The sequence below is a fragment of the Anser cygnoides genome, chromosome 13, assembly GCF_040182565.1.
Source record: "Anser cygnoides isolate HZ-2024a breed goose chromosome 13, Taihu_goose_T2T_genome, whole genome shotgun sequence".
In the NCBI taxonomy this organism is placed as follows: domain Eukaryota; kingdom Metazoa; phylum Chordata; class Aves; order Anseriformes; family Anatidae; genus Anser; species Anser cygnoides.
In genome coordinates this window covers 6,023,499-6,041,749 of record NC_089885.1, presented here as the reverse complement: position 1 = coordinate 6,041,749, position 18,251 = coordinate 6,023,499, and the positions used below count along the sequence as shown (strand labels likewise).

Sequence of the window (18,251 nt, the reverse complement as noted above, 5' to 3'; positions counted from 1 at the left end):
TCAAGTGGAGAAGACCCACTGCTTTGCAGCCCTGAATCTCCCCCAAAATCATGACACCGCACCCAGATAACACCACAATTACCGGCAGGAGATTTTCCTCTGGGGACAGATACTTGTGGATTTTCCTGTAGAGGGTCTCGAGGGCTTTCTTTACTTCCTTGCCAGGGTATCTCTCAATGACTTTCCTCAGCTCTTGCTTGCTGTAGGCCAGCTGGAAGCTGACCTCCTCTTCTTTCACCCCCTGAGCGATGCGGGCTTTCACTCCTTCGAAGAAGTGCTGGAAAAGCAAGGAGACATCCACTGATGAGCTGCACAAAGGTGGACACCTGTGTCAGGGATGAAACCTGGCCACTGTCCTCAGTCCCCTTCCCATGACCGAGTGGAAATGAAGTATCAGACCGCTTGTCCTCCAGGAAAGCAGGGCAGCTCTGCAGGCCCGGCTGTGCTTTAGGGCATTTCATCAATTCTACCTTCCCTCCCTGCTCAGCATGTGGGATCTCTAGGAGGGGCATTACCATGGAGCAATGGGACTGCTGAAAAATTGTGTTCCTTGGGGCTTCATGCAGCTTCCCTCGCTAGAGAGGGTTTGGATTCAAATGAGGTGAGAATCCCAAAATCTGCAAAACTGTAAAGTGAACTTCAGTTTTCTCAGTTCTTCCAGGATACTGTGCATATGCAGGAAAGGCTGCCCGCTGAGGAGGTGTTTCAAAAGGAGCGTATATCCAGCCACAGGCATGACTGTCACTTCTAGGAGCCCAGGGCTAAGCCAGCCCAAAGGGATACAGACCCCAGCTAGTTTTCAGAAAAGTACCAGGAGCAGGGTAGCTCTGTGAAAGGCTCAATGCTGATAGTTTTTTTTTTCTCCTGCATGTGCTTCTCTAGGCATGGAATCTGTTGGGAACTCAGGCAGTCTCTAGTTCAGCCTCCTGCTGAAAGCAGGATCACCACTGCATTCAGACCAGGGTATGTGGGGCATTTTTGAAGGTGGGCCTTGAAAATCTTCAAGGACAGACTATTAATGCTTTATTATCCTCATCATGCTCTTTTCCTCTTTAGCTTTTTTTCCCCCTGGTCTGTAACTGTTCTTCCATCATTCTGCTATGCAGCTTGGTGATGGACCTGGTTGTGTCTTCTCAGTTACCTCCTAGGGAGGGTTCCTTTTGGGTACGTACCCCTAAAGCTGTTTCTTCTCCAGGCCCAGCAAGCTCAGCTCACAGGACACATGTTCACCTGTTCCCTGACCATGTTGGTGGCCCCCTCATGAGCTTGTTCACAATCTGGAGCCCCAAAGCTGGACACAAGATGTCAGATCTGGTCTAATAAAGGGAAAAAAAGAACTAACATCTTCCTTTAATCTGCTGCCATACAGCCCAATAAGCTGTAGGCTGTCTTGAGTATTTCTACTGCAGTTTGTAGTGGAGAAATATCCTAAATCCTGAGGATTTTCAGGGAGAAAGCGGTTCCTAAAGTTATGAGCTCCTTTCAGAAACAGGTGTGGGCTCCTATGTTACTTGGTGCCTTTGCAACTACTCTTTATGTTGAACTGAGCTCAAACCTGAAGAGCTACATGGGCTGTAAGAGATGACTGTCAGGTGTCTGAGCAGAACACCAAGTACCTTCATATGTTATTTGGAGCAATGAAATTATGCTTTCCCTCACAGAGGAAGGATCTGAAGCCATTGGCATATCACTGCTGAAAGAAGCATGAGATGCTGAGCTGATCTTCCAGTCAAACCTACAAGATGTTTGACAGCGAAGACTGCAAACAAATTGAAAGGAACAGGTCTTATAAATAATTCAAGCTGAACTCCAGTCCGAGATATTTTAGGCCAGTGAGTGGGTCGAGAAAGAGCAGAGCAAGGAGGGGTCTTGAGAGCAGCCATCATCTCAGAGGGAGGAGGATGCCTGTTTGAGTTAGTGAAGCCAGATGCTTTTAGCTCAGTTAGCAAAACAGTCACTTGGGAAGTGTGAAGCTCCACTAGGCTTATTAGTCCAGGCAGCTGTGCAAAAAGAAATGTGCATCTGCCAGGCACAGGCACACAACCTGGAGCAGGAGAAGGGGGCTGAGCAGGTCCTTGCACCGAGGCCATGAGTTGCAGAGGTGCTTTTGAGCTGGTCCTCTGGTCTTCCAAGGGGAGCTGGCAACATGCTGTACCATAAAAACTAGCAGTAAAGTGCTCAGAGGTGTGAGAACTTCAGCTCATAACCCCTGGCCTGTTGATCATGGTCACAGAAGTGCGGTTACTCCCTCAATCTTACAACAAGCATTCACAGATTTGAAAACTATTTTTCACCCCTTAGTAATCTGTTGCAGACAACCTCCATTCCATCCTAGGTCATGGTTTCTAAATTTGATTTCCCTCCTCTGGACCCTGTCCTGTGGATTCATAACTTTATGAATTGCAGTGACCCTTTGATGGGTCAGTTTATTCTGTACTCACGTTGAGCTTCTCCAGTGGCTGGCCCAGGTATGTGATGACGTATTTCTCCATGTGCTCACTATACCTTTGCTTGGCTTCCCTCTTTTTGTCCTCCAGGCATTGGATCTTCTTTTGGCCCAGGAAGCAGTGAATGTGGTGGAAATTCTCCATCATGACCATGTCTGTGTTCACCTTCAGGTTTGCTGAGGACAGGCTATTGACTTAAAAGACAGGAACAAATCAGGTATGGAGAGAAGATGCTGCAGGCTGGTCTAGGAGGGATGGGAGATGCAGAGACTGTCAGGCATGGGCCACCAGTGGAGTCCTTAATCAAGGGCTGAGGTGAGCCTCATCACAGGTTGTTCAGCTCTCCAATTGCCTTGCCTTTCAGGGCAGGGTACTGGCTTTGGAGCTGTGATATTTGATAACAATTTGCCTAAAAGGGTGCAGAGACATCCAAGTCCAATCCAGCCCTGTCCAAATCTTTCTCATCAGGTCTCACCATGCTGCCAGCCACTTGCCAGCTGGTCTGGAGAGAGCAAGAGTTCGAGTAGCTCACTGTGTATGCGGAGCAGAGATGGCCCTTCTCACTCCTCATGGTAAACAGGTCATTAAGCCATCTTATTTGAACCGTCTCCCTCTGAATTACTGGAGGGAGTAACTATCTATAATGCAAATACTGGCCCTTGTTCATTAGCTTGTTTCACTATCTCACCCACTTTGCTGTAAAGATTGCTTGTAGCATGGTAGGGCCTGTTTATGCTCCAACCCCAAGCTCATCTGCAGATAGGAGCTGCCCATCTGCACCACCTCATGGTCTTGGAGGCTTGGACTTATTACTTCTGCAGTGCCTCAGGTCTTCTCCAGGCTGGGAAGTGGGGTCCCTGCACCCACAGCCAAGGACCTACTGAGAGCTGCCTGCCTGGCTCTCCCAACCCCTCTCCCTCTGTCTTAGTACTTTGGGGCAAGTCACTCTTTGACTACTGCTGCTCCTGAGACCTGTCCTTGTAAGAAGTCTGATCTGTAGTGAGGAGCATGTCCTCTGTAGCGGGAGAGGAGAGACTGGTGTTAGATTCAGAGCTAAGATTGTGTCCCAGCCTCTGCAAGCATCCCAGACACCATGCACCTCATACTGTATGCAGTCTGAATTTGTCAGATGCTCCAGGTCTTTGCTTGGGGAAGGCAGCTTCAGCACAAGTAGTGGTCAGGAGGCAGGTAAGCCTGCAAGTACCCTGCTCTGGTGGCTCAGCTGGTTGCTGATGACTCCTGAGGCTGCAGCCTCATGGTTGCCACCAGTCTTTGTACTCACTGCTGCTGAAGACGCTGCTGGCCAGCCTGAGGTGTGCTTTGTCCAGCTCTCCTCTGCGCTGAGCCGTCCTGAACACCTCCTCTGAGAAATTCACAAACTCCTCAAAGCGGCTCACAGAGGGCAGGATACCGCCTCTCATCTTGCTGGGTGCCTTCGCCTCCTTGATTTCTTTGCACAAGGTCCCCTGGCAGTGATACAAAAAAATATGCTCAGGTCTGTCATGGCCCCAGCCTCATCTTCCAGCAGGCAAAGCCACAAGCCAGAAAACAAGCAAAGCAATGAGTTGTGTACTGCTTTCTGCATTTACAAGGCTGGACTTGCAGCAACAGCTTCCCTTCATGAGTCTATGGGAAGAGGTGAGCTTCCTTGCCTGTGGCTGTGTCTGAAACCATGCTAGCTGCTCTGGAGCTGGTACACTCGGTCTCTCAGGCTGTGTGGTTCTTTGCTCGGACATAGTTCTGTCTCCTCACACACAAACCCAAAGGACAGAGGCTCTCCCCTCTGCCAATTCTGGCACTTCTCAAGCCAGTATGAGAGCAGGCTGTCTGCTCCAGGTCTTGGCAGAGATGCCCTTGATGATAACACATGGCTTCCCTTGACCTCGGTAGACTCAGGGACAGGTTTTTCACTTCTGATGGGGTCTTGATCACCCCACACCCTTCTCCCTACCAATTGGTCCTTGAGTAAGTCCCACTGTGGCAGCAGGAGTGCAGAAGAGCTTGGCTCCAACAATTCAATATGCAGCCATCACTTCAACAGCTTTCCAGAGCAGTATATGGGGAAAAACCCTTTAGTTTCCTCACCCTGATAAGAGCAGGCACACGTGGCACTTTATTGTGCTCCACCTCTCAGACATAATTGACAAGGGGCTAAGTCTTCCCAAAACCAGAGTCAGATCCATGCCTGATATACACCAGCACTGCCTTCAGTAAAGCCCATGTTAGAAGTTTAGAAGATCCTGGAGGAGGTCAAACATCACCTATCTCTATTTGGCCTTACTCTTACTGCCACTCACAATGCACTTGTTGAAGCTGCTCTTGGCCAGGAGCAGCATGTTGCCCAGGACAGTGTTGAGGAAGGACGAGGGGGGAGCTGAGGAAGAGCCCCACATCTCAAAGACGGAGTCACTCAAGGTAACCAGGACCTGCAAGCAGCTGAAGGGGTGGGTCTTATTGCAGACATCCAGAAAGCCTCTCAGCTCGGGCTCCAGTGAACTGAAAATCTCGCCCAGCAGCCGGGTTGTAGGTTCTTCTAGTCTTAAAATAATAAATAAAAAAAAAGTGACCAATTAAATGGGGAGGAGCACTGATGCTGTGGCCAGCTGGAGAGGCATGTGCAAAGCTACATAAGGGAGAAGGAAAGCCTTCTGTATCACAGTAGAGCTTATTTATTGCTTGGGTACTCCTTCAAATCTTCCACATCTCTGCCTGTGGGAGGACACTGATGTCCTGTTTTCCCATCCAAATGAAAAGTTTCAGTGTTTTTATGCTGTTGTTTTTTCTATTCCTTTTTTCCATAATATGCTTTCAGTTTACAATCTTGCTATTAAGGAACTAAAGCTGATCAAAACGTGAAGCCATGAAACCCCACTTTCTGGAACCCCCCTGAAGTGGAGCCACTGCACTGGGGAGAAGCACTCTGCCTCTCTGCAAGCCCAGCTATGATGCCTTTGGGCTCTGCTGCTATCCAGGGTGCAAACCTGAGACCACTGTTGAAATCAGGATGGTCAGCAATGGCAAAATAATAATAGTCTCTCCATCAGTTCTTCTGGCAGTCCCTGTAGGACACTCCAGGCCATGCCCACTACAAAGCAATGAATTGCATGATCTACGTACTGGCTCCGAGACTTGGTGCAAGGAGGATCCTCTGCAGATGCCATATTTTCTCTTCCCTTAGAGGCAGGTACCTGAAAAGAAGAATGAGGTGGAAAGTATAATTTGTATGTCCTCTCTCAGAGGAAAGCTTGACATCATAGAATCACAGAATGGCTCGGTTGGAAGGGAACTTAAAGCTCATCTAGTTCCAACCCCTTGGCATAGGCAGGGATGTCACCCACTAGATCAGGTTGCCCAGAGCCTCATCCAGCCTGGTTGTGAACACCTCCAGGGATGGGGCATCCACAACCTCTCTGGGCCACCTGTCCCAGTGCCTCACCACCCTCTGAGTGAAGAATTTCCTCCTAAAATCTGGGTTTCATTTCAGCAGAAGTCATGCTGCATCGTACTGCAGTCCCACATTTAATGCTTAGAGATGCCGAGATCTTGCTGAAACCATCATTTAAGTTCAATTCTCTTTTGTCCTCAGGAGTCTCAACACCACCAACAGTCCCGACACCAATGACTATTGCCAGAGGACCAGAGCCCAGGAGAGCTCAGGTATGCGATAAAGGTAAGCAGCCACCCCTCTGTGCCTGCTGAGGCTTGTATCAAGCTAGAGGGATGGGCCAGTGGCACTGGAGAGGACCTAGTCCCCACGCTTACCTCCAGCACCTGCAGCTCGGAGGTGTTCCGGCTCAGGTGGAAGAACTTCTCAATGAACTGTTGCTCCGCGGTGCAGAGGGGCTGCAGCTCTCGCAGCACCTGTTCCAACACCTGCTCAGAAACCAGCATGCATGTTAAAACTCCCTTCAACAAAAAAACTCCCAACACACACTGAGGACACCGGGATGGGTGCCCATGTCCACCTGAAGTAACATCTAAGCCACCATGAGGAGAGTGTCACCAGTACAGAACAGCTCTGATTCAGCCCCAGGTACACAGCACTAGAGAAAGGGCCCTGGGATGGGCTGCAGCACTGGGCACAACCCCTGTGGGACGCATGAACGATCTAGAAAACTTCATCTCCTGACCTTGATGACATTGCCTCTGTCCGGTGTGTCCTCCTGTCCTTCTCTGCTCCCTGGGAGGCTCCAGCGAGAGTGCTGCCTGCTCCCCATCACCATCGGTTTCTCCAAGCCCTCCTGAAGACCTGCAACAGGCACAGTGTGGTGGCTGGACATCTGTCTCTCCTGGCCTCTCCAGCTCCTCTGATCACTTTAATGGATCGAAATGTCTTTCTTTATTCCTGATCTTTGGTGTGTTTTGGCCTTCCCTATCAGATTTTCATCAGGTTCAAATATGCAGGGGATACAGTTTTGTTCTCTTTTTTTTTTTTTTTAAATCTACCTTCTCATCTGTTTTTCTGTCATTACTTTCTTCTTGTTTCCCTGTGATACTTTCCTTTTTGCTATTTAGGGCTTAGTACTATATATTGAGGACTGGGGAGTGAAAAATCCTGGGTGATAAGAGCATAAATCAGCAGAAATGCCTGCAGGAGTTTCAGGAGAAATGTTTGTTGCTTAGTTTTTATGCTAAATTGCAATTCAAACAAATCCCTGAAGGGGACAGTTGGCTTTTTCAGCAACTTGCTTTCTTCAATTATAAGTGTTCATCTGGAAATTAATATACTTTTCAAACACTACCAGTTTTTACCACAACATTTCCTTTCCTGCCTGGCTTAAGATGAAAAGTTGAAAAATGTATTTGAAATGTGCATCAAAAACAATTATATTCAGGGAAAGAAATCCGTGGGGAAACATCCCTATTATTTTCTAATTAATTCTAAAAGTTGGTATCATTCCACTAACCCCAGAGGTCCTGGGTGACTCAGGCCAGCTCTTTATTTTCTGTGATATCCAAAATATCCTTATTTGAGCCAATGCCTGCAGGGCTTTTACCTTTGGAAAGGATTTGTCAGATGTCCTACGCAGCGAGAAGGGATGAGAGATGACAGACAGCCCTTCTCATCCCCCCAGCCTTGCAAAAACCACGGAGAAAATTAACGAGCTGCTTCCTAATATTTTTTCCCACCCTTATGCAATGGGCAATGATCATTTCACTTGCTGAGAAGTGGCAAAACTAGGAAAAAAATTCTCCCCACAGCAACCAGGAAAGAATTGTACAGATCTAAGTTTTTGTGTGGAAAATGGAATGGAAAAATGAGGAGAAAAATTAATTAGTGACTCAATTGTAAAGAGCTTGGGGTTTGCCTTGTAAACTGCACTATAATACTTGAAACAAGGCAGCGAATCATCAGATTGTATATTTAGAAGGGATCAACATAAACAATCCTTTATGAGGCAGGGAAACAACCCCAAAAATTCAGTAGAAAGAAAGAGGCAGTGGGAGCTAGGGAAAGCCTGGGAGGAAAGCCAGGAGACACAGGAGTTTCTCCTGGGATTTTAAGTTACTTCTGTTTTATGGGGCTTGCATGAATGCTAAAGACGGAACAAGTGCTGAAAGGAGATGACTGGCTTCATGTTTACGGAGGGGGATTAGGCAGACCGGCTGAGACACGTGTCCTTTGCTATCTTTATTTAATAAGACTGGCTTCATAAAGGTCTGCTTTAACAGCCCAGCCATCTCTGCACCTGCTCAATGCCTGGGACACAAAAGGGTGATGATGTTTTTCCTGTTGCCCAGCAGAACTGAAGTCCCTTGCTCAGAGTCCATCAATCACTTTGCAAATAGGAGCCAGGGCCTCTCTATCCTACACATAATCTTTGTTATTTCCTTCTATTTAAGTAAAAGCAATCATCCTTCTTCAGGAAATGGGGCTTGGCTACATTATCTTATAAACCATGGAGCAGTTTGCCTTCCCACTGCCAATTCTCTGGATTTGCTTGCTGCCAGTATGTTCATATTCTTTTATCAGGAATTCCTATTTTTAAGCAAAAAAGAGCACGTTTCCCTAGGAGAAGCTGTGTCCAGGCATTAAGGAGCCAGGGGGGTGATAGGAAGGTTATCTTTTGTTAACTGTTTGTATTACCCTATCTGCCAGGCTTCCAGGAGGGATGTTCAGGATGACAGATAAGGTTGCAATAGACCCGTGGCAGAAGTGTCTTCCTTTACAGCTCTTATGAAATGCCCTCCTCTTCCAGAAATTCTATATCTCAGTATTATCCTGGGATTATTATTATAGCCTCATTTTATTTTCCTGTTATCTTCTGGCTATAGGCTTTCCTGCATCCGCCAGCATCAGTGACAGCTTGCAGCAACAAGTACAGCAGGTTAACAGCATTGTGCACAAATGATTTCCTAGTACCAGTTTTTCAGCCTGTCCCTTTGATTTTATTGCTTGTTATCTTTTGGTTTTTAAATTACAAGGGTAGTAATAATGTCATATTGACTTTCCCTGCACAACTTATGCTTTAATGCTTTTTATGTTATTCTTTTTCTTCTGGAGAGTTCTTGATTTTTTTAATATATTTTTTTTTTTTTCATTCTGATGATAATTGTCTCTCTCTTGGCTCCATAGTTTGGCAAATCATTCTGGCATGGAAAAATTGGTTTGTGGTGACTATAAAAAGTTTTCCTGGAGGTGTTTTCCTCCATTACTTGCAAAATTTCAAAAAAGGAAAAACTTTAATTAAGGGTCAGTACCTTAGCTTGTGGGAAAATCCTACTCCCTACCACTGCCTGGCAATTGGGCATCGCAGCCCAGACTGGGGGTCAGAAGGGGGTGAGCAGAGCCAGCAGCTGGGGTCAGCACTGCCCCGGGGGAGCTGCTGCACCTGCCGTGATGCAGAGGGAAGCGATGCTGAGCGCTCCCAGCCCCAGGGATGCAGCGTGTGTCGGCTGGGCAGGAGGCAGAGCCCTTGGCTGGGCTCCTTCAGCCACCATCAGGCACCAGTCCTCTTTCCTTTGACCTCCGCCTCCAGCCAGCATGCATGGTGTCCCCTGGGATCTGGAGACAAGTGATGAAGTAGGTGCAGAGCTGAAAGCAGCCAGGCTAGCACTCTGATGGACTAAACAAACCACGCGAAGTGGTTTCTGACATTCAAGCTGGGCCAAGCTGGCATGGAACTTTCCATTACAGTGCTTTGTTTTTCTGAAGGAAAATGTGATTTCTGTGCAATCAAAAACTTCCAGAGGAGACAGATCACTTTCTCTTTTTATCTTCAGAAACACCTGACTGGAATATTTTGAGTCAGATGCAGCCATTCCTGTTGAAATGATCACCTTGGGACAACACAGCCCCACAGCCAGCTCAATGTGAAATCATTCTGTTCTCACAAATATCGCTATGAATACACTCGTGTCTTCAGGGACAGGCTTGGTGCCATTTCTTTACAGGGAGAAGTGCCTGACCAGCTCTGCTTGTATGAAATATTGACCAGGCATTAGCCAGGCACTCTATGTCCCCCTCACTTATGGCTCCTCAGGATGTGATCCCAGCCACCCATGCATCGTTTGGGAGTCCTGAAATGGCAAGATACACGGAAGCTACAGCCCTGAGAAGCAGCTAAACAATGCTGAATAATACATGGGGTCATGGCTCACACAGACACCATCTAGTGCACACCAGAGCCAACTTTGTCACCTGCTGCCAGCTGCAGACCTGGCCATAGGGCAGGAGGGAAGCTCATGGCACAGTAACACCCGTGATGGGGGATGATTGCCGCGTTCCCTACTTGCAAATAAATCACTGCTCAGCAGCACAAAGGTCACATCTGAAAGTCACTTACTTCCTTTTCTTCTTCCCAACAAGAGCATTTTGGCTTGTTCAAAAAAGGCTTTGATTTCCCTGTCATACAGTCTGCAGAGGTTCTGGGCATAGACCTGGAACGACAAGACAGGCACAGGAATTTCCTCTGTATCTCATCTTCCCATGACCAGCTCTCATCTCAGAGCTTTTTCCTCAGCTGCCCAGTTAAAGCAAAAGTCAGCAGATGGTAACTGAAATGGACCTAGAGTTCTTGGGGTGTAAGACCTTTGGAAAGGCAAAAGATGGTAAGAAAAATAAAAATGAAGCCTTAGTGATGTACAAGGAACCATCTCATTCACTCAACAATGTCTGTATTAGCAGAAGATGCCAAGGATTTTAAGGGCTTCCCAGAACTCTATAAAGGACAGTTGAAAATACAACCAAGAGTTGTATGAATGATGTATGAATGAATGTGGTTCATCTTATCATGCACATTCAGTAGAGGGATGTCCAGATGACAACACCAATACCAAATTTTGGAATTTCAGACCTTTTCCTTCAACACAGTATCTGTCACCAAGTCCCATACCTCTTTCTGTCAAGCGCATATGTCCAGCCTAGGGTGGCCAAGCTGGCCAGACTCTCTTCTAGAAGTGCCAAATGCTGGAAGATCACAGCCAAGGAGGGATTTGGAGAAATGGAGCTCTCACCGTGGGTTGACCTGGTGGATGGATATTTGTTTGGGATTTCAGCCATACCTTGGGGAGATCAGAGAAGAGAACTGGATTGGCGTTCCTCAGCCAGGCCATGAGCGGGGTGTAGGGCACCAGTTCCTCATGTTGGAGCCCATGGCTTGGTGCAGAGAGCTTGTCAAAGGGCTGCATGAGAGCATCAACCTGAGCATTGCCCTGAAGCAACAGAAAGGGCAGAGAGTGTTGAATAAAACAGCCTCAGGAAGTTCTGGAAAAGAGTTGTTTCCTAATCACCCTTGGATTGCTAATTCTGAATGTTTGAGAAGCAAATTGAAAGGGCAGAGAGGAATGTGCGTGATCACTTTGAACTCCAGTTTTAAACCTATGTTGGGTGAACAGTTCTGAGCCCAGAGGAATGAGCTGGCCCATCAGTAATACGTGGGATGCTGTGGCTAAGTACAGTGGATAGGATAAGACACAGGGAGATCCCACAGATCCCTGCCAGACACATCTGTTCCCAGGTTCAACTCTTGAAAGTGAATGTTAAGCATCTAAGGCTGTAATGCTAACAATTTGGGAGCAACTCCTCTTCATGAAGTGAAATCTAGAAGAGTCCCGTTGTCCTTCCAAACTTCTCCCCACCATGTCCACTGTGTCTTTTATACTGCATGACAAACACTTGAAAATGTTAATCAAAGGCTCAAGGGATTGGGTTTTCTCCTGGGATTTTGTGTTACAAAAAAATGAACAGCCACCACCACTCCTGAATTAAGAAAAAGTAAAGCAAAAATTCTAAAGTAAAACCACTTCTCTTTGTAACGTGACCCAAGGATTAATGACTCATGGGGAGGAGCCTGATAGCCTGAGAGATGCAGAGGTGTGCTGAATTTTTTGTGCATGCCTGCAAAACTAGCCAGTAAGCTGGGGGGCAGCTGCAGGGTGAAAGTATATGAAAAGGTGTCATTGGGGAGACACTTTTGGAGAATCCTTTATGGTGGCATCCCCGTCACCACTGGTGATAATTTACCAGGATATTCAAGTTCCTCAGAATGTTGTGCTGCTGTGTGAAAAGTGAAGCCCACCTGCAGCTCAAAGATGTTTGTAACGTGACTGATGAAGCTGTTTTCAAAGTTCTGCTTGAGCGTTTCAAACATGATCAGCTGCTCTGCCACAGCCTGTAGCTTTCGGTAACCTTGAGACAAAGCAGGAGAGGTGTTAGAGTGGCACGGAGAGGCACTGGGGCCTTTTGTCACCAAGCACCCTGACAAATGCAAGAGGTGTTCAACACGTAAGTTCTGAGGTGAGTGCTGCCCCCAAAAAGCCAACAAATGGAAGAAGGTTTGCTGTGATACTGTGCAAAGAGAGAAGGATGCAGTTTAAGTTTAAAATGGAATCGCAAATCATTTGTCAATATGGTCCAGGACAAACATTCATGCCCAGATCAAGTCCCATACACCAGCAGCTCTCCACCACCACCCATGGTGGGAATTACTACACAGAATGACCATTCTTCCACTCTCAGGTACAGACCACTGGCTTGCCCCAAGACACCACAGTCTCTAAACACATCTTTCCGCTAACTCCTTTCTGAATTCTAAGAGTAGCACACACAGATGGCACACAATGGTGCCTTTCACCCAAGTGCTTAGAGGAGTCGTACAGAAGCTTACCATTCCCTTGCCTCATTTTCAATGCTAATTTCAGTTTCCCACCAGCTATATTTCTCCGTGGATGCACAGAGGTAATGTAACATTGGCTTTCCCATCCCTCCTTGACTGCGCTTCTAGGTGAAGCTGCTGAAGACATCGAAGCTCCAGCAACACCTTCAGAAGAAAGCCACCTCTGCCAGCCTGTGTCCCAGCTCATATCTCTGGCTGTGCTGCAGGGAATGGTGCGTGAGCAGCACAAGTGGCACATAAGCTGTCATCTCTGCCCTTCGCAGACGTAAATCTCTGCCCTCGCCTTACCAGGCTGTATCTGGATGTTCATGCAGCCAGATAATGCCTCTGCTGCAGCAACACAGGCTTTCACGCCGCTGGGGCTGGAGAGATCTGCCCGGCTCAGGGCCTCACAGTGCTCCTTGCCAAGGTCGAGGTGGGTCTGAAAACAAAGCCAGAAGAGAGCAGGTGCAAACACATCCAGCTCTGCATCTCTTCCCATTCCACCTGGAAGGCTGATGGCTTGAAACAGCCAAGTGCTACCTTCAGCTGCCAGGCTGCAATTGTCCATCAAGAAGGCTGTGCTGCTCTGTCTCCAGCAAAAACAAAGGTCTGCACAGTCACAGCAGCAGTGCCAGCGGAGGGGCTCAGAGTGAGTTTCAAATGGGCTGGCACCACTGGTATGGCTACTGGCAGCAAGGTGGATGGCAGGAGAAAGGAAAAGCTAAGGAAAATGCAGTGACTAAGAAAAAAAAGTCAGTGGTCTAGAGGTCACCATAGCCAGTGGAAGTAAGGATTAGCTGTGCTATTACAGCACAATTCTTGCATTTATATTGTATTATTTTGGTAAATAGCTTGCCTTTCCATATGGCATTACATAGACTGAGGCTCAGCTTACCCATGAAAAGGGCCTTTGTGGGCCCCTCTACAGCACTGGGCCACAATGAGAGCACTGTGCATCGTGATTGCCACCAGTCTACCCATAGCCCATCGCAGCGGTGTGTTTGTCCTTATATTATCAAGACAAAGTTCCTCATTTCTAGGCCAGAGAAGCTCCATAGCCTTTGCAAACAGTTTTCAGGGTTTGGGGTTCACTAATAGCTTCTGGAACAGATTCAACAGGCTGAAGACTGCAAATCCACATACCGTGAGGAAGAGGATCTCATCCATCAGCTTTGTCTTGTTAGAGAGGATGTGATGTAGCAAGGAGTTCTCCTGGTGGATGTGGTCCATCTGCTGCTTCACGCTTCCCAGTAACTCATCATAGACCTGCAAGGTCTCCTCCACTCTGGCCACTTCTGCCAGGGCCTCATCAATGGAGCTCATCAGCTTTGTCACCTGCTTCTCAGAAGAGATGATGGCCCTAAGGTTGGCCTGTGAAACGGAGAAACACAGGGCTTCAGTACTGTGCCAGGGGCTGATCAGCACCATCTCAGAGCCAGATATCCTGACCTTCATGCTCCCAAGTCAAAGCAGAGTCTTCATCATCATAACATGCAAGATAGCTGTCCTGCATTGCTTTCTGCACAAGGTCAATGTCTTATCTTTGCACTCAGCTAAATTCTACATCGGCAAGTCCCAGGTGCCAGGCTGTTGCCCAGCTGAGCTGCTCTGGCAGTGGAATTAATAAACAGTTAAATCATGCAGGAGACATGCGCATATGTGTGTCTCTAATATGGAAACTGAAGGCGTTATTTGCCCCTGGAGGTCTCGGGCATTTGTTTTGACGAGTGATAGAGATGTAACAGCATGTTAATTGTTGATGACAAGCTCCGCTAGAGATTAACCGCTTCCAAATGTTAATTGTATCATTTTCAGGGCCTAAGTACCATGCGGGATATCAAGGAAAATAATCTATAGACATGAGCATGGGAGGCATGAGTCTTCCAGACTGCTATCTTTCTCTGCATTAATCAAGCTTTTAAAGGAGTTTGTCATTTCAGATATTTCAATTATCTGATGAGTTTTCTATTAAATGAAGGGCAGCATCTGCACTCAGTATGCCCCACACTCAGCTTTCTGGTGGGAAATGCTCGGAAGGAGAGAAGCAAAGTCTTGTCCACCCAAGTTAGGTTATCGTGGCTTGGACCTCCCCTGTGCATTGAATGAGAAGTGTCTGAAAGCTGGTTTCCTGCACAGTAGCTGCTGGCCATCTATAATCCCCATGTCAAGAGGTTTCTCTTCTTCAAACTCTATCTCCACTGCTAGTGGAGTAAAGATGGGCTGGTAGCTCCAGATCTAGAGGTGGTACATGCAGGACAAGACACCGGAGCATCGCAGAGGTGCTCCTAGAATGCGTGAGAGCAACTCTGCAGCCCCTGCCTGGATCTGATGGCTTCGATATCATGGGCAAAACATGTATCACAACCTCCCATGACAAATGCAGCACAGTTTTAGGTGCTAAACAGCTGACAGCATGGGAGGAAGGGCTGAGGGGAATGGCATCAGCTGTAGACAGATTCACAGAGGGTCTGGAAAGGTCAGAGAAATCCTGTAGAAAAGAAAAGCCTGAAATCATAGCAGCCTCTATCAGAAGGGAGAGATGAAGCTGCCTGTCTGCAAAGAGCTGCAGCTTTTCCACAGGGAGGCCCATGAAGGCAGGGCCGGCAGAGATTTCAGTTGCTAATAGGTCAGAAGTGGGGCTTTCTGGTCCATGATACTCATCTCAGAAAGCAACAACGATGTTAAGCAAATGTTCCTTTTGCCCGGAGCCCAGCCCAGCACGAGGACCTGTGAGGGAGCAAACAGCCCCGCTGCCAGACTGCCGCTTTCCAGCCGCACACCGGGGACCTTCACATTGTATTAAACACTCCTAAACCACAGCCACAACCCTCTCACAAGCCGGTCACTGCTCTGCCTTTGGATTGTCTCGTTAGGGCTTAACAGGAGGTGGCCGAGAGCAAAGCATCACCGGCAGCAGCGCCAGCAGAAGGGCTCCGGAACATCACCACTTGGGCAGCGGTAATCGCGCTCCCGCCAGACATTTTGCACAAAATCGCTGGGAGACGCATGAATTCTGGTGTGTGCTGGGGTCCTGCGAGCACGTAGGAATACCAATGTGGAAATCAGGCCCCCCAGGTGCCCTGGCCATGCTCTCCTTCCCTCTGAAGCCTCTAGGCTGTTGGCACGCTGCTTGGCCATCCCCAGAAGAGATGGGCTAGCGGAGGCTGATTAGTGCTGTAACAGCAGCACAAGGTGTTATCACTGTGGTGTGGGGGAAAAACGTCTAAATATATGCATGTGCTGGTCTAACTTGCTGCTGTTAATTACACTTAATATCATAGATCAAGCCTTACAAATAGAAACATCTCATTAATTAATTTGCATTATCAGTAAGCGATGTTTATTCATTAGAGGGCATTAAAATAATGTATTCGGCAGTGCCTTTTGACTCAAAGAACTTAACTTAGAGTTTTATTGGTTGCCCTTGCAGTGTGTTTTATAGCTGGGAAATGGAGTTGCAAAGTGCCTGTATGAGAGCAAGCAGGAACAGCCCTCAGGAGTTCGATTTTCCATATTAACTACTTAAGTTTCCAAGCATAAGTCATATGGAGACACAAATTGGGAATACAGCAACTATTGGAGCTGAAGGAGGTTGGCTTTAGGGTTTGTGGTTTCTAGTACATTTTAGAATATTTCCTTTGGCTTTTTTTTCCTGTTTGTTCTCCATTTGCCTACCTATAAAATCCTGGCACCAGGTACATTAGCAGGACTCTTTACCAGCGATAGGACAAGGAGTAACGTTATCAGGAATTGTAGTGATAGGACAAGGAGTAATGGCTTTAAACTAAAAGAGGGTAGATTTAGATTAAATATAAGGAAGAAATTCTTTACTGCCCTCAGAAATCCCAGCCCCTCACTGCTACCATTCCCCCCACATCCCCGTGCCTCTGGGCTCTGCAGCCTTCAGGCTCTGTGTGCGTGCCATTATTTTGTTCTACTCCTTCCAAAGCTGACAGACCGTGGGCTTCTCTGCCCTGGTGTGCCTACGGATGATGGGTCAGCCTCTGTTTCCCCTGCAGTCATTGGAAAGAGGCCACACAAGCTGGTGTCCAAGTGCAGTGAAAACAGAGCTGCTGGTGCAGGCAGATATTCATCAGCAATGATGTTAATTCTGGCCGGCCTGCCAGGCTGCAAGGAGCGCTGGCCTCTGCAATCACCTGGCTACCTCCCAGCAAAAGCTGCTGGTCTTCCCTGAGCCCCACAGCCCGCAGGGTCTGTGGCTGTGGCTGGGAGGTATCCCACCAAAAGCCCCTCTGTTGGGCAGCCCCACTGGTTCATCGCACATCACAGATGCTGAGATCGGCTGGGGACTCCCAGGCCATGGCTTTGGACTCCTTCAACAACAACAAAAAAAAAGCCTTCTGCTGCAGGTCTGGGGGCTCTGAAGGGATAACCCCAAGGAGATGCTCGTTTAGACCCTGCCAGCAGCAGGCATGGTGGGGCCACCATTGACCCTAAGGAGGGGAGCAGCAGTAGCCTCCTGACTCCTGGGGGAGATCTCTTTTGGGATGAAGCAGCACTGCACCAAGACATCTTTGAGACCGAGTGCTTCCAGCACGTGAAAGGACTGATGATGCCCAGTGACTTGATCCAGTGCCCCTCCACGCCAGGCACCATTTTTCTGTTGAATCACAGCCCTCGCCCCCCTCACCTCATCCAGCACGTGCAGGTCGTTGCTCAGCTGCTCGGCAAAGGCCACAGAGTTGTTCACAAGGGGCTCGTACTCCTCCATCAGCCTCAGCACATCCGCGGCCTCCTTCGGTGTCATCTCCTGGTAGGCACTGAGCTCCTCCTGGCTCTCAGTCTCCGCAGTGTCCTTCCTGTCTTCCTGGGGCCTTTGTGTCCCTGTGTGGACAGGAGGACACGTGGATACAGCCAAATTTCATCATTTCATAAGCTCTGCTCTCCCTGGGGTGCCACTGAGTCCCATCTGGGGTCGCAAGTGACACGAGTCCAGTGGTCTCAGTCTGCTGGTCAGTTAGAACAACAGCATGGAATAAGGAAATGTGTGGATGGGATAAAGGAAAGTCAGCTTTCTAAGGGACAAAATGGGCATCTGAAATTTAATTTGAGCTCTGGCTGTGTTTTTTACTTACTCACCTCTCTAGGACTGTGTGTAGGGGCATGGTGACATGTTATACAAGGCTGAAACGAATTTCAGAGGTGAACAGGCTTCTTCTCGTCAAATGCACCACTAGTGGCAGGTTGTAAAATAAAATATATTTTGGTGTTACCAACACTTGACTGCCCAACCCAGAGTGCAGGCAGTGTCTATGAGAAGCCCTCCAAAATCACCAGAGCATGCGACAGGTTCAAGGACAGAGGGACACAGTGATGATAAAAACAAACAACAAAAAAAAACCACCCTGAGTGTGACAAGGAAATGAATTACCTTCCACGGGACAGGAAGGGACATTCACAAACTTAATAGTACTGGAGAGGAATCGGTGGTTCAGCTTCCACAAGCATCTGATAAAGGTTTTCTTCTGGTCACAGCTGCTAGCAGTCCACTTGTAAACCTTATCGAAGTGCAGGTCAAAATCCAGGCTCGCCTAGATGTCAACAGATAATTACCTCATCAATAATTAAACACCGCTTGCCTCACCACGTACACTTAACACAGGTTGGCAGCCTGTTTTAATAACAGGCACTGCATGCTGTGAAAATACCTTGTGCGGGAGGAAAAGCAGGCGTAGGCTGAAGG

At 47.9% G+C, this 18,251-nt stretch overlaps 1 protein-coding gene across 4 annotated transcripts in view; it reads right to left on the bottom strand.

Moving 5' to 3' along the window:
- LOC106047513 (exocyst complex component 1-like) overlaps window positions 1-18,251 on the bottom strand; it is a 29,827-nt gene that overhangs the window by 4,581 nt on the left and 6,995 nt on the right. For 3 of the 4 annotated variants that reach the window (XR_010834754.1, XR_010834755.1, XM_013199053.3), the window contains exons 4-17: window positions 17,940-18,099; window positions 17,199-17,392; window positions 13,691-13,918; window positions 12,854-12,986; window positions 11,969-12,078; window positions 10,953-11,102; window positions 10,235-10,328; window positions 6,578-6,696; window positions 6,210-6,320; window positions 5,565-5,635; window positions 4,745-4,985; window positions 3,730-3,913; window positions 2,442-2,641; window positions 83-277 (exon numbers count right to left, since the gene is read on the bottom strand). Coding sequence is in view for 2 of the 4 variants with exons in the window: in XM_013199053.3 (XP_013054507.3) it covers window positions 83-277; window positions 2,442-2,641; window positions 3,730-3,913; window positions 4,745-4,985; window positions 5,565-5,635; window positions 6,210-6,320; window positions 6,578-6,696; window positions 10,235-10,328; window positions 10,953-11,102; window positions 11,969-12,078; window positions 12,854-12,986; window positions 13,691-13,918; window positions 17,199-17,392; window positions 17,940-18,099 (2,190 nt within the window). In the remaining 2 variants the exon portion in view is untranslated. Of the gene's footprint in view, window positions 1-82; window positions 278-2,441; window positions 2,642-3,729; window positions 3,914-4,744; window positions 4,986-5,564; window positions 5,636-6,209; window positions 6,321-6,577; window positions 6,697-10,234; window positions 10,329-10,952; window positions 11,103-11,968; window positions 12,079-12,853; window positions 12,987-13,690; window positions 13,919-17,198; window positions 17,393-17,939; window positions 18,100-18,251 lie in introns of those variants that run through there. The other variant, XM_067004991.1, reaches the window with a different exon arrangement.